Source organism: Coenobita brevimanus, chromosome 55 (assembly GCF_032717465.1).
Source record: "Coenobita brevimanus isolate Jiangsu-jjx chromosome 55, ASM3271746v2, whole genome shotgun sequence".
Lineage (NCBI taxonomy): Eukaryota > Metazoa > Arthropoda > Malacostraca > Decapoda > Coenobitidae > Coenobita > Coenobita brevimanus.
Window position 1 is genome coordinate 61,515,928 of NC_137008.1, and position 24,960 is coordinate 61,540,887.

The window sequence follows — 24,960 nt, forward strand, 5'->3', positions numbered from 1 at the left end:
GGCAGTGATGCAGATTGTGAACACAGTAAAATAATAACCTGATATTTCAGATGGAAGGGGCCAGGATCTGACGCTAGGGATGAGGGGGGTGAAGGGTCTGAAGGGACGGGGAGGGGATGGACCCGCCCAGGCCCCCCGTACCCCCCTTAGCTACGCCATTGCTTACAAGTTCACCTTTTCATACCATGACCTTTTTACTCCATGATCTTGACTTCATTCTGACCTCGTTCGCCACTGCCTTGTAATTCTATGACCCTGACCTCGTTCACAGGGGTGGCAGCAGCGGGGGCAGCAGCGGATCTGGCTCGTCATCGCGGGAGGACACCGTCACCTTTGTCGAGCCTTCTTACCGCCCCTCCAACCTCTCCGTCGGGTCCAGGGGCCACCTTAAGATCGACTACTCGTGGTCCTGGAACCGCCTGGACGACTTTGTGAGGACGACCAGTCCGCGGGAGGCAGGCTTGGACGACAACCCTTACTCCGTGCCTCTCCACAACCTTCTGGGCTTCCACCTCATGCCGTGGGAGAGGCCCTTGGATCTTGTGGCTGGATGATACTTAGCAATGTTTACTCTGTTTGTGTCGTTATCGCTATACTCCGTGTATTTTAACTTGGCAAAAATGGTCACGCCCCCAGTACTCAGTGCCTCTCCACGGGATCTTGACCTTCCACCTACTGCTGTGTGGGAGACCTTGGATCTTGTGGTAGGATTACATAACCATTAAAAACACCGTATATACTCGGTTACTTTTCTTGTTAAATGTAGATTCCATCCCCAACTCCTTGCCCCTATGTAATGTGACGGCCTACAGTACATCTAATACATTATGAGAAATCCTTGGAACATGTGACAGGATTATGTCAGTTTGTAAAAAATGCAGACTTCATGCAATTTGACGTAACGAAAGTAAGCCACACCTCCAATTTAAATGCTGAATTGTGCGTGGATGTGCCTTGAGAAACCACTGGTGCTGAAGTTTAAATTGCGTTATTTTCAGTTCTGCTTTTTCAACACAGAGACTTTAAATCATTCACTGGGCTTTCGGTTTTATTCTGGATGGTTGAGACTGACAGCGACACGGTGCTAAACATGCTGAAATGCAGATAACTTAGGGAACTACTGCTGCTTTACTTTTCCCGCGGTTATATCAGCCAGTCGTCTGTGAGGGGATAATCACCGTCATGAAATTTGAAACGCGCTATAGTTGTGCATCTCGGCCAATATTCTTCAGTGTTTGTGTTGTATTTTGATATGCATACAGGTAACCAAATTTGATATACAGTACCTACAGATTATAATTCCTGCTTGTCACATACCAAAACTAGTATTATCAAATGATATCCATTATGTAAAATCGTCTCTTATATGATAGCTACCGAATAAATTAATTGATGCAGTCTAGGTGAGACCTTCTGCAGTGAATGGGTTAATGAAGACTTACAGTATCTCACCCCTCATTTCGAAAATGTCTTCCCTAAGCTAAAAAAAAAAAAAAAACTCGCCAGGCTGTTGGCAATAGTAAAATAAAAGACGTCCTCTTAAGGAGTTACTTCCTTACACGGATGCAGAGATTTATTCTCTCAATTGGCGCTGACGAGGAGCTTTCACGTGGTGGCGCTGTGCACCCTAGGTGGAGCAATTGCGGCAGCCACCCGCGAGCCAAATCCCCACATATTTCCTCGCACCTTGCTGTGGGAAAGACCCTGGTTCCACCCGGGTGAGGCAGTGTCTACCATAAATGGGTGCCAGATCCCTACGTGGGCATATCCGTACCTGTATGGCGGCCCCATAGAAGCATTTGTTTACCTGTGGTCAGTGGGTCTGCTCGGCCGGACAGACCGGAGTTAAGCAACAACTATTACCCTCAAATTCTTCTTGCAAGACATCAGCAAGAAACTGACTGATTTTAACTCCTTCAGTCGCGTAACGTAGTCTTTTATTCTTGCCATCAAGAGGCGAAATTATTCAGCAAAGGACACACTATTCGAAATGGTCGGGTTAGACACAGCCTGCATTACATCTTCACCACAAAAGATCCCAAGTTGAAATCCTACTATTTATAGACGACTTTCTTGCTGTAGGATTAATTTTTATAACTGGGGGGTTAGAAATAGCCTTCATTAACCCCATCACTGCAACTCGTCCATATTAAGCTGAGTAAAATCGTTTAGACTTAGTATGAGTAAACCATGCAAGGCGTTACCAGATACAGGAGTTTATGATGCATACATTCTAGAATGTGTTCCATTATCAATAACATTTAATATTCCCAGCCATTTCAGGCCGAGGATTTTCTTTATCTTTTCTTTTTCTCTTTCTTTTCTTTTCTTTTTTTTCTTTTTTTGCTCTAGGTTAACGTCTGGCACATAAAATCATATTAGAATAACCTCCTTCCTTCTTGCAGAGAATGGGTTAATAATGGCTAACTTATGCGCATTCCGAAAAATTTGCTCTGAGCTAAATAATTACAGCTCCTTACTCAACAACAGAGTAAATGTTTTTCAGAATATGTAAAAAGCTAATATGGGTTTTGATAGTGTAGAAAATTGAGCTGAAGATAATTCCAAAGGTGAAATGAGTGTTTACTTCCATCGGCTCAAAGACGTTTTTAATAATGGCTTGCAATCTCCAGATGATTTTTTTATTTTTTTTTTTTTTACTGGAGGGGTTAGATATTGCCTTCCCTCCATTGTAATACGAAATACACTTTTAAAAAATCATCTGGAGGCAGCGACAATAAACGTAATTACTGCGTCATTGTACTGAAGGATAGAGACGACAGTTTGAGCCAAAACTTTTACACACACACACACACACACACACACACACACACACACACACACACACACTGAAAATACACAAAAATTTTTGCTATATCTTCATGTATATATAAGAGCATTATAAAGCTTAAAGAAATAGCTATACAGCATACATTCTTATTCCATATAAATTCAGTACAGTTCGACCTTTGTGTATCAGTGCCATGCTGTTGTAACCTTCATATATATAGATATTTGTATGAGATTTTCTGTATCATACCTCAAATACATTCTGAATGGGAAGTGTTTTTCTGTCCTATGGCCTTTTCTGATCTGCGTATTTATCTGGTGGTAGGTGGGGGCGCCCATCATCCACTCACTTGATGTAGTGCTGCCTACTTTCCCTTTATATCTATCATTTTTATTTCATCTGTATCTATTCTGCTTCCTATTTTCCCATCCTTCCTGTCACTATTTATTATTATTCTTTCCATTTCAAGTAGCTCTACACTGAGTGACAAGCCAAATGGTTTCCTGTAACCCAGGAAACAATTTACAACGCTGGGTGGTAACAGCAAAGCAAAGAACTGGAGCCTACTACGGTGTGTCACCCAGGAACCATGCCTCACTGTATCGAGGGACTGTCAGCTACATGGGAACATCGATTCACTGCAGGGAAAGGCTTGCAGGGTCGGTTGCTTGCCTGCAGTCGATGATTCTGCTCAATCATGCAAACTGGGGTAGCACAACAACAACTTATTTACCTACCAGTTTAGTTTCCCACCTACCTACCTACCTACACACACACACACACACATCGCACCCTTTGTTACGGATCACACCCTGGTGAAGAATTTCTGTTTTTACGAATCGCCCCCTTGGTTACTAATCATTCCCTTGGTTGATCACAAATTGCCCCCTTGGCTGAAAATCCTCCCCATGGTTACAAGTCAGCCTCTTGAATAAAAGTTGGACCCTTGGTAACGAATCGGTCTCTTGGTTATGAGTCAGGCCAGTGGTCAGCCCCTTCGTTGCGGATAGCTCCCTTGGTTACAAATAGTCCCATTGGTAACGAATCGGCCTCTTGGTTACGAATTGGCCCTTTGGTTACGAATCCGTGGCCTTGAATGATTCTTTTGGCTGGGCATGCTGTAGAAAGTTTGCCCAGCTCATACTTTTTTCTTTCCTTGTTTTCTGGATCATGTCTCACCCTTCCTTTGGTGAAGGAAAAAACAAGAAAAAGAAAAAGGATGGCGATATCGTATTTTGTGCTGAAATATTTACTTAATATTTGGATGCCTGGTGGTCAAGTGAGTTAGGTGTTCCAATTACACGTGACCCATAAATGTCTAAATCTGAGGGTAGTTTGTGGTTATTCATGTAATGTCGAAAACAGATGAGCAACTGGGCTCTCTGACCTTAACTTTGAATGTGATTGGTATGGTAAGATGGCCACCAATGACTTCACGGGTTAATTATTATTCATCATAGAAACTGTTATATGGTTACTTGATTCTTTTTATTATGTTGGATGTGGATAAAATGATTTGTCTCTCAGCTGGTTTTTAGTCAGCACATACTGAAGCTTTATTTTGGTATATAAGCCTTTTAACTTCAGTGCACTTTAATCAGGACACACTTACTCTCGCAAAACTCATAGCTAATAATTATATATCCTGTTAGTTGTAGCAGCATCACGTTTTCTGTCATCCACTAAAGGAGTACGTGTGAAATAATGACGTCAGAACCAATGTGGATATTATGGTCACGCTGGTTGTTGATAAACACGTCGGGGAAGTGCGGGGAAGTCCGAACTCCGAAGTCGGGCCAAGTGACCTCGTCTGTGGCCAGTCGAGTGGGGTCAAGGGTGAACTCGATAAAGAAGGTCGCTTCGTGGATGCACACCGTGTTTTAGGGAACGCAGAAAATGGACGTCCATTCTGTTCTGCACACAGCGCACAGTGTCCGTGACAGCGCCTGGTGAGGTTGTATAAGTGATGTCTTCAAAATTACGCATTTCCGCAACTTCTCAGTGGTATCATAATGGTAATTACATAATAGTTTATTGAAGAACTATTTGAATGGGATGTTGGGAGCTCGCTTGCGGTTTCAATGAAAAGGTCAATAATGGTGTAGTTCATTATTTCCCCCCATGAACTGTAATCTTCATAATTATGATAGCACAAATGGAAGATGGATCTACTTCATGCAATATTTTGACTGGTGACCATATTATTTCGTCGTGGATTATTTAAGCAGGTAAGGAAATTATTTGATTTACTGTTGGAGCTTTAATAATGCAGCCAGAAGTTGGGAGTACCTGAATGGAAATATATTCCCTAAACCCACTTGTTCTCTACCCCTTCTTCCAGTAAATCCCTCTGTATATGTAGTACAAGTACAGTATAAGGTATTACTTATCAAATTCGTCCTCAACAATCTTTTTACAGCAATCAGTAGCTCTTCATCCACATCATACCGGTAAGTAAAATCTTGCATAATCTGACCTTGTTTACCTTGTATGCTTTTTCCAGAACTATATACACATATTTTATGCTACAAATACTGTACCTTGCAATCCTGCTTAGAGCCATTTTCCATTATCTGGCATACAAATAATATTTGATCCACACATTCCCAACAACTCCTAAGACGACCCTGTCCATCATTCATCAGGCATGCTGATGTACTATGTTCCGAACTTTGTCGATGGTATGATTATATTTCTTATAGGCCTAACTTCCCTACAATAAATTTTTTTTGCACTCACTTCACAAACCTTTCCTTTGATACTAGAGCACAGTCACAGCCTCCTTCCTCTACACTGGTACAATTCCATTCATCCAAGCTTTCTTACTTATTTCCATCAGACACTTCATTCTGCTCTTTCCACTACATTTAAACATTTCTACATGCACCTCATAAACACCTGATGCCTTCCCTGTCTTCAACTTTTTCACAGGATTCCCTCTTCTCTCAGTCTTATATTGTATGGCACCATATTCCGTCTCTGTACACCAGCATTGCCAATTTTGTATACTACTGCACTGTTTTTATCATTCCCATTCTTCAGTCTTCCAAATTATCTTTTCCATCTCCCTCTTCCGTTGCTTTCATTCACCAGTCCTTCAAAATAGTCATTACATCTCCTTACATCACTTTTGTTTATCAGCATTTCAAAACATTTTTTGGGATAAGGTACGGGTATATAATATATTCTTTTCTATTAGTTTTAATTCCTCCATTCTCTTACTGTACTCTTTAACACCCCTTTTTTCATTTATATCTGCATTTTTGCAACTCTTTCCAAAATACTTGCATATGTTCTTAGTGCAGTAGTTTACATTAATTTTATTTTATTACTGTATTTTTTTTTTTTTTTCAGTTTACTGGTCTCACTTTTGTATTCAGTATAGTAACTACAGTACATAGGCCTATAGCCAGATGCACTAATTTCTGAGAGGATAGCCATGAACAAATCACTTTCATGTCACCCAGTCCACTACGAGGTTGTCCACCCTCCAACTTACACCACCTTCATTCATATACGGTACAATAAATCTCCATCCCATCTCTCCATCTCCTCATCGGCCTTGCTTTCCATTTCATTCATATACACCCTCATAGTCTCTCTTATTCTTCATGTAGCCTAGTCAAACCATAAAAGGGTACTTCTCAAAACGCTATCCAGCATACCCAAATCAACACTAAAACACTCTTTAACATCCTTATTTATCTGTCTGTGTCTGTACACTCATAAGCTCATTTCAACTTTCCATTTCTCAGTTCTGACTTGTGTCCTTCCTACTAAAACTAAACTTCACTCCCATATTAGTGAGTATCAGTTTTGTCATGCAATACATTTTACATTTCCATGCTTACTTCCTTATTTCATATCACTGCCCTCAATAAGTCAACAATCTTCCTTCCTTATTGTACTCTTTTTACACTTAATCCTCTCAACATCCATCGTTACTCATCACACTAGCTATATATTTGAGGGCATTGTCACTCACCTTTCTTGAGAATTCAGCCTCACTGTGCATTTCATGACTGTGTTTGTGTCAGAGACCATACCTGTACATTTTGCCACAAGAAGTTTTATAATTCATTTTTTATATAGTCTTTCAAACTCATGCACCAAATCTTGCAACTCCCACTCCTCTTCTCTTAACAGAACAATAGCATCAGCAACCAGCAGTTTAGGCAATTTCCGAACCCAGTCCTCTCTAAGAACACTCCAACATCCACTGCTCTATCTTGCTTTTCTGTTATAACACCATCCACATATATTTCCTACCGGTATATTGATATCAACTTTGGTTTGTTTTTTATGTGAACTACCATCTTTACACCCTTGGGCATACTGTACTCTGAACTGTATATAACATTTCCTCATCTCCTCCATATTATCAGCAACTGCATTCCTTGTCTGTTTAAGTGAATATCTTTTCTACACACCCTCTTCCCTTCTTAAAAACTCCTTGCTACTCAATAACTAATTCCTTGGTTTTATCCTGAACCCAGTTGGCAAGTACCCAATGGTATATTTTTCCAACTATAGCTAGAAAACATACCCCTATGGCTGCCAGACATTTCTGTTTTTCCTGTATAGGGGAACTGTTTATACCTTACTAGCAGTCCTCAGCCAATCACTCCTCCCAGGCCAAGGGCATAGGCCTAGCCTCGCATCCCAGTACTCCAATGGAATTGGCTGTTACTATCATCTATTGTCCCTTCCGAACACAAATGTACACCAGGGCATTCCCATTCCCAGCTACTTCAGTAGGTACACCTCACTGTCCAGACACCCCATCTCATCTTGCTTTCCCCACATTACCATTTATATCATCAGTCAGATGCTTACTTATTACAGTATTCTCAGACTTCAAGCATGCATCTGCATTCTCTCAGAACTCCCAGTATACTTTATTCCTACAGTACTTTCTTACCCATCCATAAAATCTGTAAACCAACTACTGTAATCTATACTCCCTCATACACTGCTTCCATCTCTTGGCTAAAGCAGTGTATGAACCCTCCTACACCCTCTCATTCTCATCCACACACAATCCACAGTCACATTCTCTCACACATTCACTCTTCCGTTTAAAGTAAATTATTCACCATGCATACACTTTTGCATTCGCAAGCCCCCACATAGCCTAATCTCCCTTTCTTTCCCTTCTCCTCACAAGTCGAGAATAAAAAAAGAAAAATTTTTAAATAGGACGTCTTCACTCTGGAGATATGAAAGTAAAGGCATCATAGAGGAAGTTGACAGCATTGCCTCACAAACTTCCTCCAGTAAACTGTGCACAATGGACCATGAGGTATTCTTTGCACCATCAATGTCCATTTTTTTTTTTTTTTTTTTTTTTAGTAATGGTATCAAATAGGTTATTTATTTATTTTTTTCTGAATTAATAAATGTTCACTGGCTATGCAGTTTGTGTGGCAATGTTGTATTACTATTCTCATATATTTTTGTATGAAATTAAGAGTAGGCTTTTGTATGGTTGTGCTGTATTCTAAATACAGCTCAGTCTGCTGGTGTGGACTTGGGTGTGACAGTGGGAGTAGGAATTAATAAATGATGCAGGTAAACACTGATATTGCTGACTGGGCCATCCCAGAACAAAGCACTAGATGGAATGGAAGAGGAGCATTAGCCTAGAACAGACCAGCTTCTGTATGCCTAGGTGATGGTGTAAGTGGCTTGATGCCTCCTCATAAGGGTGCCTCCAAATTTACTCACTATAATTAAAAAACTGATTTTTGACTGCAGACTTTGTTACTTGTACAATATATATAATACACACACACACACACACACACACACACACCACGTCTCATGAAGTTTAATACTTTATTATTTTTTGCTCCCCAGGCCCTGTTGCTCGTGATGGATAAACAGATTTGGAATATGGATAAACAGATTTGGAATAACTACCAGCAGTGCCACCTAGTCAGCTATGACCACAGGAATCCTTTGCCACCCAAACAAGTAAGGAATTCATTTGACTGATTGTTGACATTTGGCACTGTTGAGAAACCTTCACATGGTGGTGCTTTGCACCCTGGGTGAAGCAGCTTTGATGTCCACCCAGGACCAGGAGCCATCGCCCTCATATTTCCCTGCACCTTACCGTGGGAAGGAGCTTGGAATGACCCCTGTGAGGCACCATCTACCACAAGGGAGCCGCAAATCCCTATTCATTGTACAGTGTATATTGTGCCTACCTGTAGGATCACCCCACAGAAGCAGTTACCAGTACATACCTGTGGTCATTAGATCTGCTTGGCCATATTGATTGGGGTTAACCACCACCACAGACACCTACTGAAATTTACACAACTCAGTGTTTTCAATCCAATTGCATGTTTCAGTGATTTGCTATCCCCAGACAGTTTTATTCAGAGTAATACCCATTAGCGCAGTTGCCATATTGATCCTGACAATTGACAAGCATGTTATGCACTGCTATAATCTTAGCCTATTATGATACATAGCAAGTCAGTTTATACAGTATGGTATTCATTTTTATGAAGTAGGTTACTCTGAGTACTTGAATACTAAGTTGTGGTTGCTTGAAATTTGATGAGCCTTAATAATCAATTAGGGATGAGTCTCCTTGGTAACTAGGCAAATTAAGCCTCAGTTTGCCTACATTTGGCCACCAACTGTGCTGAGTGGGGTAATCTTGTCAGGTGAAAACAAAGTGACTAGTGAAGTAATTATGGAAGGGTATAAGTAACCCTTTCAGTTTGAAAATTCAGTCCTCAGTCCATAAAATTCACAGGGGATAGGCAAGAATAAAATGGAATCTATATACAGTACCACTAGAATGAATAGATTAATCACTGTATACTAAAGCAGCCTCAGCTCTGGAATATATACTGTACAGTATATGAAAATTTTCTGTAAACCCCCTTTTTCCCTAACCTTGTTTATCTCTAAGCATGTGAAATTCAGTACTTTGAGGCAGTTTGAAGTACCTACCCTTCATTTGAGTGAGATCTTTGATATTATGATCTTCCTGCTACTGTACCCATTTTACTCTTAACTTGGCCTGAACGTACAGTCTCACCGTCCTAAATACTGAGTTGAAACGATTAATTAACACAGAACTATATTGCTAGACAAAAAGGAGTGCTGTGGAAATAGAGTCGTTGCATAGTCATATTCCGCCATTGAGCAACGTGAAACATGCAACAATATTAAGAAAATTTTGGGCCAGGTTAAGTTAAAGGTCAATAGATGATTTTATTCAGCTAAGATAGAGTCCATAAATAGGCCAACACAATAGAACATTTATTTTGGAAAGGGGAGGGAAGTCGTTGTTTGCGCTGAAAGTTTCCGTCTTCTATGGTTGCTACACTCAAAGAAAACGATATCATGGTCTGACTGGAGAGGAAACTCAAGTATTCCCATTGACTTTTGCTTCGTGTCTCCTTCCTGTGTTTGTAATTGTATTTACAATGATGACTTCTGTTCCACGTATGCATCAATGTATCCCTTTGCTTTCATGTACCCTTCCTGCGTAGCCTTCATTGACGACGTTATCCAAAATATGATTTGACACTCTAAACCTTATTTCCGGGTGCATATAATTATGTCAAGCTTTCTCTACCGGACTTTGATTCATTTTGATTTCCCGAGGGGAAAGAAAAAGAAAAATGTTCAATTTATTGTGAAAGTTCAAGGTGATGCTAAAAGATTTCGGTCAAAGGCAATGTAAGAAGAGTTTGAGGATAGTGTGAGGAGGCACTGTGAAGGTAGAGTGATGGTGACACTGTGAGGATAGGGTGATGGAACAGTATGAAAAGTGTGTCAGTGCGATGGTGGTGGCAGTGGTGGTGGTGTCAGTATCAGGGTGGTGCCAGTGGTGGTGCTGTCAGTATGAGCGTGGTGTCAGTGTGAAATGGTGTTAATATGAGGGTGATGTCAGTGGTGGTAATGATGGTGGTGATATCAGCATGAAGGTGGTGTCAGTGTTAATGCGTTAATATGAGGGTGGTGTTAGTGTGAAGGTGCCAGCATGAGGATAGTGTTAGTATGAAGGTGGTGTCATGTGGTGGTCCTGGCACGAGGGTATTGTCAGTGGTGGTAGTGTCAATATGAGGATGGTGTCAGTGTGATAAGGGCAATATTAGGGTGGTGTCAGTGAGATAATGGCAGTAATAGGGTGGTGTCAGTGAGATAATGGCAGTAATAGGGTGGTGTCAGTGAGATAATGGCAGTATGAGGATGATGTCAGTTTGATAATGACAGTATGAGGGCGGTGTCAGTGTGATAATGGCAGTATGAGGGTGAGGTCAGTGTGATAGGGCAGTATGAGGGTGGTATCAGCATGAAACAGTAGGCCAAATTACACACACACACACACACACACACACACACACACACACACACACACGGTAATATTCTGGTGAGAGTATAAGAGCTTGAGTATTGTCACCATTAACCTTCACATAGCTCTGTATTTTATCCCAGCTGACTGCAGATGGCAATATTCTGGAGAGAGAGAGAGAGAGAGAGTATATGAGTCTGAAAGTCATATATTATCACTATTATCTTTCTCAAAATTTGGTGCTTCATGCCAGCTAATGCATGTGATATTTAGCTGAGATGGAGTCACAGGAACTTAACAATATGAAGCTATTCCCAAATCCGCTTAGTATTACCCTGTTCTCTATGGCTTCTTTACCCACGTCCCACGTATTACAAGATATGAAGTTATTATGCCAGAAATGTATAACCTGATATCTACTGCGCAGTGTTTTTACTTAAGTTCAAATATCAGCCTGAAGAGGATAGTGCTTGTTATATTATTACCCATTATCGACCACGTCCCACCTCACGTCCAAATATTAGTCTGAAGAATATATTAAAGTATTCTCCATACCTGAATTGTATTACCTTTTATATGTCACGTCCCTCACCACGTCCAGTGTTTTGTTTGAATATATTACAACTTCTCCTATACCAGAATCGTGTTATGTAGCTCGACTCTCCGCATGTCCAGGTATCAGTCTGAGGAAGCTATCAATTTACTTTTCCATACCAGAATCATTTTACCTACCTCCCCCACGTCCACATATGTCTAAAGAAGATTCCAAGTTCGTCTCATTCCCAAATCATATTACCTGTCACATACTGTCCCCACTTCCGTAATGTCCCCGCCAACTTGATTACACCAGGAAGCGAGCCCCACTTTCCAGGTACTGTCTCTGTCTAAAGTTGCTCGCCTCTCGTGGATAATTAGGTTAAGTTTCAGTGCAGTATGCGTGATTGAGGTGGAGAGGGAGGCATGTTGAGGGGAGAAGTGGGTGAATTAGAGGAAGACAGGAAGCGGGAAATGAGAAGAGGAAGTGGGAAGAAGAAACAAGGAAGCGAAGTGGAAGGGATGCTGATGGAATGAGTGGATGAAGGGTAGGAAGAGAGGAAAGAGGAAGTGGAATGTGAAAGACGAAGAGGGGGGGTGAGAGAATGGGAAGAAGAGATGAAGTGTCAAGAGGAGATGTGAACTGAGGCAGCAAGAGGAAGTGGGGAATGAGATAAGAATATGAGGCGAGGATGAAGGCATGGGAAGTGAGGGAGGAAGAGGAATTGCGAGAATGAAAGGGGCGGAAGAAGGAGGAATTGAGATGAGAAAGGAAGAGATGGAAAGTGAAGAAGGAAGAGGAAGTTTGAGGATGGGAAGAGGAAAGAATGAGGAAGTTTGAGAATGAGAAGAGAAAAGAAAGGAGGAGGAAGTGGGAGATAAGGGAGGGAGGAGAGATACAAGATGAAGTGGGAAAATAGAAGAGAAGGAAAGAGAGATGAGTAATGGTGATGGGAGAGTAGGGGGTGATATTTTAGAGGAAATGGGGAGGGAGAGGGGAGATGGAAGAGAAATAGAAACGGACTGAGAAGAAGGAAAGAGAGACGAAATAGAGAAGAGGCACGGAGGGGAAAGAGGGAGAGGAGAAACGGAAAGAGAAAGGGAAAGAGACGGTAAGGGGAGAGGCAAGAGGTAGGAGGCAGAGAGGGAAGAGAAAAAGAGAAGGAAAAGGCAAAGAGGAGAGTGGAAAGAGGAGGAAGGAAGTAAAAATTCGCTGGAAAAAAAAGAGATTGACAGAAAAGGCAGTATGCAATAAATCACTCTCATTTAAATCAAACGAGTAAATAAAAAAAGAAACAGAGAAAAGAGAAAACGTTGTTCGGCATTTTTATTAACATCGCTGAACTATTAATCCATTTTTCAGGTTTCTCAATTTTTCGTATCCTGTCACCGTTTTTCTCTCGTTAACTCCTGTTTCGCATCCACTGACGTAGCATTTTTTCGGACGCTCGTTCCCATTAACCTCAGTCATTCTCTTGTTTTACTTGTATTTATTATTATTATTATTATTATTATTATTATTATTATTATTTTGTACATATTAACGACAGATTGAAAAACGTCGTAGCAACAAGCAACGAGATAGAAGGATGGATAGAGAGAGAGAGAGAGAGAGAGAGTGTCCCCAAAGGCAGGTTGAATCAGTGTGTTTACCTCAGAGCAGTGGACCCAGCACAGGCTAGGACAATAGCTTGAGAGTTAGTTGGCAGGTGACCTCTTCTTGTTGGGTATTATTCACTGTATGTGTGTGTGTGTGTGTGTGTGTGTGTGTGTGTGTGTGTGTGTGTGTGTGCATCTAAATGTTTGATTTCGACTGTGAATGAAATTGTTTGTTAGTTGAGTGACACATCTAACAAGTAAAGGTAAAGTTTAAAACACTGATAAGGGAGTATTTTTTTTTTTCTGTAGTCAGTGGAAATACGTACAGTTTTTCTTCCCTAAAGTTGCTGCTCCATACACAAAAATCACACGAAGAATTATATATGCTATATTACTGAACCTATTATTTTTTTTTTTTTCCGAAATAAACGCAACCAGTGCAATGATATGAGCCACTTTTGGCAAAGAACTGCTCTCTCTCTCTCTCTCTCTCTCTCTCTCTCTCTCCTCACAAGCACAAATACACATCGACGATATACCCACCCTCCCCCCCACCTTCCTACCTACCTACCTATCTATCTGTTTATCTATCTGTCTGTCTGTCTGTCCCCTCGTATCTTTCAATTATATTTCCAGACGAAATTATAAAGCTCAGGGGAAACTTTTCGAAATGGCGGGGCTTTACGTAACCTAAGTTAATTCTTTCACAACTACATCTCAGCAAAATCGTTCAATAAAATATTTCCATGGCAGCTTGACCGAAAACAAAAGATACATCCTTGGGCTAAGTTTAATTATACGTCATCTGCAGAACTTTCATTTAATACGAAGAAAAATTAGGCTTGGCACATGCACGAGAATGAGGAGTATTGTGGAGATGCAGCACAATCTCGCTGACAGTGTTGGCATATGTTCTTGACGAGAGAACACGAGAGGGCTAATCTGGCAAAGGTAATCCCAGTGGCTCGCTTCCATTGTCATGATACTTTGTGTGTGTGGAGGGATGGGGTGCTTGTTTGTGTGTGGGGGGGGGAGGATGCTTGTTCTGTGTCTGTTGGCGAGGGGGGGGGGATGTTGTGGGTGTGGGGTGTCTGTGCTGTGTGTGGGGGGGGGGGGATGGCGGATAGTTGTCCAATATCCGAGCTGAAGAACTTTCATCAAATACAATAAGCACTCTGACAATACCTGAATCACATTTATACATCTGGAAAATGAGATACAAGACCGTATGTTTAACCACTCGAATGAAGAAAAGGATAATGGAGGCTATATCTAATCCCTCCAGTTCTAAAAGTGTCTCCTGCGTTGAGTGCATTCGTTTGGAGAGAGCAAAAATAATGTCAAAATTACCTCCACGTATTGACCAGGTTAATATTTACTCTGCGAAGGGCATGTTTTTCAGATATAGGTAAGGAGCAGAGAATATTTCATGGTCATTTTTTTTTTCACACCTTCTGGAGTATATTAATAAAAAGTGCCATACAGGACACATTTATTATCAAACAAAGCATGGCCTCTCTTTTTCTCCCTGTTCTTTTTATATCGGTTGCATCGCTCCGTCTGTTTTTGTTTTGTTTTTTTGTCTCATAAAGGTACACATACGGTAGGCGACATATCCGATGGGCTAATGCACTCTCCCTTAACACACACACACACACACACACACACACACACACACACACACACACACACACACACGACCCCCAACCCACGCACCCTTTCTCGCTCCACATGCCAGCTTCAGTACCTGTAACCTGTTGACGTCAGCACACAAACACATATACAAGATATTCATACGCCGTCAGAGGCCTTGCGAACGGATGTCACATACTCACCCTTGTCCACTCTAGCTGGTTCATTTTATTCATCCTAATTCACTCTCCTGTCAACCTACGCACAGCTCTTCACTCTCTCTGGCTCACGTATTCATCCAGTTACTCTCATCATGCTCCTTACTTTCCCGATTAATTTCTCTCTGCCTCAATCACACACCATGTTCATTCACTTTGCCTAGTTTCTCTCTCTCTCTCTCTCCTCCAAACTCTGTAATCGCTCTGCTTTCACCTGAGGGAACTGGGCCACTCTCATAACCTGAGTACGGTACTAAATCGTGGTTGCTTGAACTTCCTTGAACCCTTTTATGAAGTAGGAACGAGTCTCCTTGGTTACTAGTAAAATCAACTTTACAAACTGGCCATATATTATGTTACCTGTAATTTTTCCCTCTGTCTAAACACGTATACACAGAAAGGAACGAGAAATTCATATATTATTTTCGTTCACATTTTCCGCTAGATACATAAACAAAAAGAAAAACACAAAACTTTCTATTTTATGATTGTTTATTTGTTTATTTTCATTCTGAGTCGGCCATAGAGCCAAAAAAACTCATGGGCCGGATTTGGCACGCGGGCCGCCAGTTGAGAAGCCCTGACGTACACGATACCTCTGTCACTTCACCATCCATCTGAGAGCAAACTTTTCAAGGCAGATCAGCGCTAGGAGGCTTGCGAATCATGAAAACTTCCTTCCTTTTAAATCTGTCTGTTTTGCTCCCGTGGCGTGAGTCGTAATGCTTTCAGGCAAGCAATTTCACAAGTCAGTGGCGCTGTGGACAAGGGAGGCTGTGGGATGCCCGGCCCAGGACTCTACACTCACCATGTTCCTGTCGCCTCTCTCAGCTTTACCATAATATAAATAAATAAATATTGTACCTGCTTCCCCTCTCCCACCTGTCTGTTCCCCTCATATTCCACCTCCCCCCTTCTCTCTCTCTCTCTCTCTCTCTCCCCGGTTCCTTTCGTCCTCTCTCCCGCCACCACCACACTCGTCCTTTAAGATGTATGGCTTTGAGTCTCCTTTTATCCCTACTCACTTTTCTATCTACAGTCTCTTTAATCTACTCCCCTCACTCACTTCCCCTCTACAGTCTCTCTAATCTACCCTCCCCATCTTCCCCACCCCAAATCCTCTTCCTTCAGCTGTTATCCTCCTCCTTTCCTTGACCCTAATCTTCCTTTCTGCCCTCTTTGCCACGAGATATCTCCTGAAAACCGGACAAAATCGTGTGAAGGAAAAAAATTACTATAATCACAGCTCCACTCTTCCACTTTTCCCTCTCCGCTCTTCTTCCACCACCTCTACATCCTTTCTCCTCCCCCTGACAACTCTTTTGCATCTCATTCTAGCTTCATTCTGTTAACTTCGCCCTAACTCCACTCTTCCACCAAATCCACTCTTACAGCATCTTTCCATCCCTTCCTCCACCTTTACCTGACATCATTTTTTTAACCTCTCTCCCAATTCAGCTCCTCCAATTTCTTCCCTCTCGTCTCTTCATCCTGTTACATCCAACATGTTCTGTGTCCACATCATGTCAACCTCGCTAACCCCACACACTTCCTTTCTTCCACCTTTCCATCACTGCAGTCCCTGACCACTCACTTTCCACCTCACTTCAACCCCACTCACGCTCTCCATATTTTCACATCTTTCTCTTCTCTCACCTTCCCAAGCCCCACTCTCCACCTTCACCTCTCTTCTCTCCGTCCCTCCACTTCTTTGATCCGCCATTCAGTGTAGCTCCTGTAACTGGACCTTTCACAGTGTAGTCATATCCGCTTTTTAATGGGCAGGGGTCAGACGCGGTCTCTCACGTCCACACAGTCCCACAGTTCATGAATATTGGCCGAAAGAATCATTCTGTTTCAGCGATATCTCTGTTGCCACGTGTGAAAGTTATGTGTAGTAGTCGGGATAGGAATTCGCGTAGCATTTCACCTGACGATCTTTGACTTCCTCCCTCAGGTTAATATTTCTAAGCGTCATGTAATTCTCACTTCCTTCTTCTGGCCAGTGTCAGAGCAGAGAGAGGCTTTGTATACTTCTTTCTCATCCCCTTGCACTTAATTCTCAGTCGTGGGCAAAGGATCGCTTACATATCTCTCCTTCATTGTTTCTCGCTTTCTTCTTCAGGTTAATATTCCTAAACCTCTTGTAATTCTCACTTTCTTCGTCTGACTTATATTCCTAAACTGAGACACCTGGTATATTTCTCTGCTTATACCCCTGTAGATGAATCTCCCTTGTATGGTGAGTCAGGAAGGACAGTAACAGAAATGCTCTAAATGTGAAGTAGACAAGTGGGCGAACTTTTGTCCAGAATTACCGTTTAATGCACTTAATAAGGTGAGCAGTGTGGTGGGTGAGGGTAGAAGATTGATGAGGGAGTGCGAGTTTAGGGGGAAGGGGACATAATCTGATTGAAGGGGCTTAGGTTTGTGTGCAGTACGACGCTGGTATGTTTATATGGAGGACGTAAACAGAGAGAGCATATAATACAGTTAATAAGGAGAATAGTGGGAGGGATGAAGGTAGAAGATGGATGAAGAGGTGTGAATGGAGGAGGAAAGGGAAGCAAGATGAACGACCTGCCTTGCTCCCACGTCTGACGGGTCTCCTTGGCCCACGGAAGCCATGTGAGGGCACCTGACTTATTCCCCTCTCACTGGGGTTGGGTGAGGCTGAGGAGGGGCAGGGGACGTGTGTTGGAGAAGTGGAAAGGGAGAGGAGAGGTGTGCTGAAGAGGTGGAGAATGAGAAGAGGTGTGTTGGAGAGGTGAAGGACAGAAGAGATGTGTTAGAATGAGAGAGAGGAGAGGTGTGTTGGGGAGGAGGAGAAGAAGTGTGTTGGGGGGGTGTAGAAGGAGAGAAGAGGTGTGATGGAGAGATGGAGTGAGAAAGAAGAGGGTGTGTTTGGGAAGTGGAGAGGGGGAGTAGGTGTGATGGAGAGGTGAAGACGGATGGGGAGAAAGGGGTTTGCTGAGGAGACTGTGTGTGTGTGTGTGTGTGTGTGTGTGTGTGTGTGTGTGTGTGTGTGTGTGTGATTACTATTTATCGTGGCAGGGGGGCGGCTTCTTATTCCATCGAGAACTGTACTTTCCTTTCCACATATTTTTCCAATAGTATTTTGTCACTTAAAATGTCTTGTCATCCAGAAATATAGTAATGTCCAACGGCCTGATATTGTAAGTGCATCACAATTATTAAAAACATCTTAACATCTGAGGGCTAATCTGTCCCACGAAATCAGTCATACCAGTACTGGCAAAACGTACTCTCTCAGACTTCCATAACTCACTCTCAGCTGAGGAAAACCGTCTGGAGTTATCTGCAAGAGTTGTTTTGAGGGTTAATGGTGCCGGTATTAACACTCTTAGGTCGCAGTATGCAAACACAGCTGAATTAAACCATCAGGCGTTAACTAAATAGTAATATGCGAGAGATGACACGCCAATGAGAGGATTACAGGGCAGGGAAACCATGCAAATCGAACTCGAGTTAACCGCGACAAACCGATCGATGACATATTTCCCACTGCCACCACCAGGCGATTTTATTCAGCTTGTACTGAAGGGGGTCAAAGAAGGCGACATTCCCTCCAGCTGGACAAGCCTTCCAAAAGGTAACTACAATTCCGAAAAGTACCCGTATTAAAAAAAGAAAAAAAAATCATCACCGAATTACAGAGTCTCAGAAGGAACGAACTAGTCCTTCGCTCGTTCCCTGTCAGTATAACATTTAGTCAGAGAAGTTTGGTTGAAATAGTGTACACAGTTCTAAAGGTGCCGTGTTCTCAGGGCATCTGTAATATAAGGAGGGTTCGGATTCTGTGGAGGTAAAGGACGCCAATGTGAACTTGAGACACGATGGGATGCAGGGCCGTAGACTTCTTTCTGTTACTCACTCCCATTTTATGTCGAACTCTGATGGACAGCCGAACCCATTTCTTCACAATTACGTCCGGCGAACCCAGGTTAGGAAGAGAATAACAGATTACAATTGCAGGTTCTGTGTACCAGAGTCACGTTGGCAAAGACTAACCACAGGTGTATGGAGAAAGTTCAAACAGATTCACACATGCATGCACGTACGCTTGTACACACACACACACACACACACACACACACACACACACACACACACACACACACACACACACACACACACACACACACACACTATTAACTGTCAGCGGAAGAACTGAAATTGGGCATGAAACACCTCGCCGCCGTGAAAATGGCTCCGACCTTAAGACACCTCGCCGCCGTGAAAATGGCTCCGACCTTAAGAAACGAATATTTTTCTGCCGATTCTAGCCAGAGTTTGTAGAAGGGGTCGAGGGGGAGCTTGTAACAAAACCTTTTAGATTTCAGACCAAGAGGTCAAAGGTCAAGGTTCAAAGTTGATCTTGTCCTATGACCCCAAATGACCCCAACCCTTAACCTATTGTTCTGTAAAATAGTTGGTCTCGTTATAAGCAGTCTTTAAATAACGTAAAAAGCTGTTCGTAATCTCAAGGCAGGAACTGTTCTTCCGGCCACCGTGAGACTTGTTGCATCCTTGAAAGAGCGATTTCATTTTCCCTGTTCTTAAATAAAATCATGAGAAGGGTTGTGCGGCAGCTCATGAAAAAAAAAACTTGCTAGGATTCACAGCATTAGGTCAGAGGTGAAGGATACAAGGCAGAGACAATATTGATCTTGACACATGACCTTGTTCTTTAGCCTATTGGTCTGATAAATATTAAGTTTCGTCACGGGCTAACCCCAGTACCTCCACCAAATTTTGTTACGATCGGGGAGAAAAAAAAAATCGTATTTATTACCGGAACTAATCTCACGGGTGCTGCGAGAAAACAAATAAACTTTTTTTTTTTCTTCCGACTGTATGCTTTTGTCTTCACTCACACAGCTACCATACACTTCAACACGACTAGACCAGTTATAACTATGTCCAGTTATAACTGCAATACAGCGATGTTTGTAATTATATAGATAGAATGATACATAGACAGATAGGTAGATAGATTTTATAGATAATACTTGCGTGGCAGCGCAGAATTACACAAATGTTTGATTTTGATGTGTCAGTACGTAACTCGAGCTGTGTACACATACTGCCAGCTGCTGTGAATAACAACCTCAAAATACATGAAAGCATAAATTTTACACGTACCAGGAAGAGCAGACGAGTGCAAACAGGCTGTGCTCCATTAGATTAAAAGCCCACGTGTGTGTGTGTGTGTGTGTGTGTGTGTGTGTGTGTGTGTGTGTGTGTGTGTGTATGTGTGTGTGTGTGTGTGTGTGTGTTTGTGTGTGTGTGTGTGTGTGTGTGTGTGGGTGTGATCATAGTGTGACAGACTGAGTTAGAGTGAGAGTGAGTGAGAGGGAGGTAAAGGGTGAGCGACCTAGTAAGAGGTTGATGAAAATAAGTGAGTTGAGATAATGAGCGAGTGAATTAGGGTGAGTGAGAGAGAAGACTAAGTGAATGAGTTTGAGTAATTTAAGCCCTGACTGACGCATGTACAGGGTCCCTACTCATCCCCTCTACCTGTGGAAAGTGAGTAATTAGCCTACACTTCAATTTCTCCACGTAGTCGTAATCACCTTTCGTGCTTCGTCATTAACCTGCAGGAAATCTCTCTCTCTCTCTCTCTCTCTCTCTCTCTCTCTCTCTCTCTCACACACACACACACACACACACACACACACACACACACACACACACACACACACACACACACACACACACACACACACACACACACACACACACACACACACACACACACACACACACACACACACCTCCCCTCAACCTTTCCCTCGATCCTCAGACTTACTTGTTTTCTTTGGATTTGCTCCTATATTTTCTTAATGTTATGGTCCTCTCCTCCCGGGACTCCCAGTATAAACATTCCTGCTCTTTAAGTTGTGTTTAAAATTTACTGTATATATGCGTGTTCCCATTTATTTAGCAACCAAAACATTTCAGAACCAAACTAGAACGAGTATTAACAAAACACGCAAAGCAAAACGACCTGGGATAATGCGTAAGTTACGGAGATCGTGGAAATTGGTTAGTATCTTTTAAAACGGTGATCCAAAGTTCTCGTCTCCGAAATCCTTCCATTGTTCACCCAGCAGAACTTCCCCCATCTCCTTCAGAATGAATTAGGCTTTATGAATATTCCAATAGGATTTTTTTTTTCTCTCTTTTGCTTTGTTGTCTTTAGCTTCAGGCAACAAACACTCACCAACTTTGTCTGGATACAGTTTGACCCGACCCGGCCTAGGTTTCCAGTCTCACTAGGCCTAATTCTAATGAGCCCCTTCACCCCGAGGACGTCGGTATTATACACTTTCTGGTTCCATATGGCCGTGGGACTCCTGGACTGATTAGCCTGCTTTCCACTTTATAGCGTGCTGTCAGTAACGAAATAGTGGCCAGAAGCTTCCTGCCCTTTTCACGTTGTCTGTCTGTCTATCTGTCTATTCACCTCCCTGTCTGTATCTATCTATCTACCTTTCTACAGCCAAAGGGGAGGCCACAGACAATTACCTCCGTGCCATTCTGTCCTCCGCCATCATGTTGTCTTTTCTCTAACACACACACACACACACACACACACACACACACACACACAACCTTAATCATTTACCTCTCCACCCCATCCCTCTGTCTCATCCTCGCCCTCCCCCTTCCACCTCAGTTAAATCCACCCTCCTAGTCAGTCTCTGCATTCTATTCACACACTTCAGAACTTACTGTAAAAGGCTGCAGGCTTCCCTTCCCTTTCACAGTTCAAGTCTTATGCATTCGGCTGTGATTTTCAAAGCCCATGGAAAGGAAAGCAATAGAGGAGCCACGGTTTTTGCTCCAGATTGTACTTCTGGTTCATGCAATTATTTTTTCACGTTATATACTCGGCTCGGCTCCAATAGTCCGACGCGAAAATATGCTTAACAATACTGGTTAAAATTCATGAGTAATCCGATGTAATTCCGAGATATGGACTTTGCTGAATTAAATATAGTCACTGCTGATAATTGCCATGCCAGGGATTATTATTTTTAGGAAGCGTAAATTATTGATAGGAATACGTATTGTTCTGGTTTGCATCATTACGCGCATGTTCTCTTTAATTTTCGTCATGTACTATTGCGGACTCTAATATCGTTCCACTTCCCTACGATAAGTAAAGGGAGAGTGAACAGTAATTTTTGATATGTACTAATGAGCTCCTCGGAACCCAGCAAACTTTTCAGGATTATGTGTAAGAGTTTCATAATGGTTCGTGTTAAAAGTGGAGCGATATTCCTGACTGCAACTGTACAGTCCTAACCTGTGATATATTTAAGCTAGAGAAAATTCAGTCGTTAGTGGAATAAACATAGAGAATACTAGACCATGAGAGGATTAAACGACCTGGTACTATTATTATTGAAGTTCCTGTGTTCATTCTCAGCTGTATATTATCCGTCATTAGCGAAGAATAGTATGCGAGAGAAAAATAGACGGTGGCAGCGTTAATTAATATATATTGTTGCTGTAATCTTGCGGTGCTTTTCAGGTAACCAATTAGCTGTGTTTTAAGATCATTTGCGCATCTTTATCACACACTGGCCTGTTTGCTTCCTGATTATTCCAGGTCTCTGTTTTCACCACCACCACCACCATCAGAGCCCATTTCTTGCCTAAGCATGTTCTCACATAAGGATGTTTATTACGGTACTTTATGTAATCAGCCAGATATTATTTTCATTCTGTTTTCATTACATTTTTCCTGTTACCGGAGGATTCTTTTTTGTTTTTCTTTTTTTTTTAGTCTACGAGAATTTTCATCTTTTTTCAGCAAAGGCGTTAATGAAGGATACATCTAACCTCATAAGTTCGAAAAATATCTTGAACTCCATAAAACCGTCTGAGATTAGCCGGAGTAAATTGAAAATGAAGGGATAATATTGCCAGGGTAATATTGTGTACCATTTTAATATTATACTGCTCTAGCAACTGACAGGAGTATAATGTAGATTACGGGAATATTATGTATCAGGTTAAAAGGGGAATATCATGTATCAGTCAATATCGTACTGCATTAGCGAGCGTGCCACACCAGCCAGCGAGACTTCCACCGACACAGCTCTTTTACTGCTGGCTGTTTCTCTGTGTAGATTATTTTTACGCTGTTAGGTTGAATTCGTGATGGGGAGATTTCTGATTCGGCAGTGTGAGGTCAGACGGCATTTGCAAGTCTTACAAAGGTCGCGGTTTACCTCCATGCACGTCTCTGTCAGTGTGGGCTTTGTCGTTAGGTAATTATTATTATTATTATTTTCAATTTTAAGTGTCCCTGAGTCTGACATCTCCCCATCTTGAATGCAGAGTTGTAACAATATATTAACACTTAGAATATGGCGCTAATCACATAGTTCCATGATATGGATGTAGAGCCGTAGTATTGTCTGTTGCTGCCATTGAAGTACGTGAAGTCTGGTGCAAATGGAAAAACTGGGTCAGGTTAAAGTGAAAAGGGTATAGTATAGGAAGGGCTGGTTGAAGTCCGCTATTTTTCATTTGTTAGTTTTCTGTGGTTCATATTCCACGTATTTATTTATGTAAAGAGCTGTTATTAAAGAAAAGCTCAGATTTGTGTCATTCTTAGTTCCCACAGTCTGTCTTGGCCAAATAACTACTGTTTATTTATCGATAAGTAACCTAAAATTCCACACCAGGAAAGTCTTCGGTAAGGGTAACTGTGGGAGTCGGGGAATTATCGCAGTGGGTTCACATTATGCAACTAATAATGGAATTTTATGCATCAGGTGATTAATATTGTATTTAATGTCATGAAACGTGTTGGTACGGTACTGTTATTTGTCAGGGGAATATTATGTATCGACTTAGTATTATACTGCATTAATATCTATGAATATTATGTATCGGGTCAATATACTGTAATATGTATCAAGTTAATATACTGCGGGGGAATATTATGTATTGGGATAATATACTGCAGTTGACAGGGGGGCAGTGTGTATCAGCAGGTAGGACTGGGGGTAATTAAGGTGGAAATTTAATACTGTGTTCATAATTTCAAATCCGTTCATTCTGTTACTAGACTCGTACCATTTTTTTTTTCAGGCCCAGTTCATAAACCTGGGGTACCGCCTGAGACAAAAGTTCGTCTCCTGTTCCACTGCATCTGCTTCACACGTACGGCATGTCAGTCACTTTCCTCGCTAAAACATTATATGAAAGAATCGGCTATGTGCACAGGAATATACCAGCACAACTCTCTCACCCTTGAAGTATTACCCAGCAGAGGTAAGTGAGTAGCAGAAGTGGTAAACAAAAAGTTAGGCGAACTTTTTACCCTACTGTACATATTCAGCAAATTAACCTAATCATTTCAATCCCGCTGCAGAGCTTTTTCGGCAGAGTGGAAAATTGCGTTTCTTTTTTTCTCTCTCTTTTTTTTCTTTTAGCTCCACGCTCTCCCCATACACCCACATGTGCAGCAAATTCCACATAATGAAGCTTAGGTCTCCCTGGTGGTGGCTGGAAAAATTAAACTGGGGTTGCCTTAATACAGTCTGGCCTTCATGATTTTCTTCTTTTAATCCGGGAGTGCATAGGAAGGTTAGCCCTGCTCGTATACCTGATTCCAAGGAGCATAGGGAACTGTAAAAGGTAGTGCTTCATTCTTTCCCTGCCCTCTCTCCCTGTTTTCCTCTTTCCCCAGCCCATTTATATACCCTTTTTTCCTTCCCCTTCTCTCTCCTCCCTAACCATTTTCCTCATTTTCTTTCTATCCATTCCTTTCCATCTTGTCTCTTCCCCTTTCTGTCTCGAAACTTGCCCCGTCTCTT

General features: G+C 42.0%; 1 protein-coding gene across 1 annotated transcript in view; it reads left to right on the plus strand.

Moving 5' to 3' along the window:
• The window catches only part of LOC145401416 (uncharacterized), a 72,538-nt gene extending 71,280 nt beyond the window's left edge, over positions 1 to 1,258 (plus strand). Inside the window, exon 3 of the mRNA XM_080273755.1 lies at positions 272 to 1,258. Within this exon, the coding sequence (XP_080129881.1) occupies positions 272 to 554 (283 nt within the window). The 3' untranslated portion in view covers positions 555 to 1,258. The remainder of the gene's footprint in view (positions 1 to 271) is intronic.
• Positions 1,259 to 24,960: the final 23,702 nt, after the last annotated feature.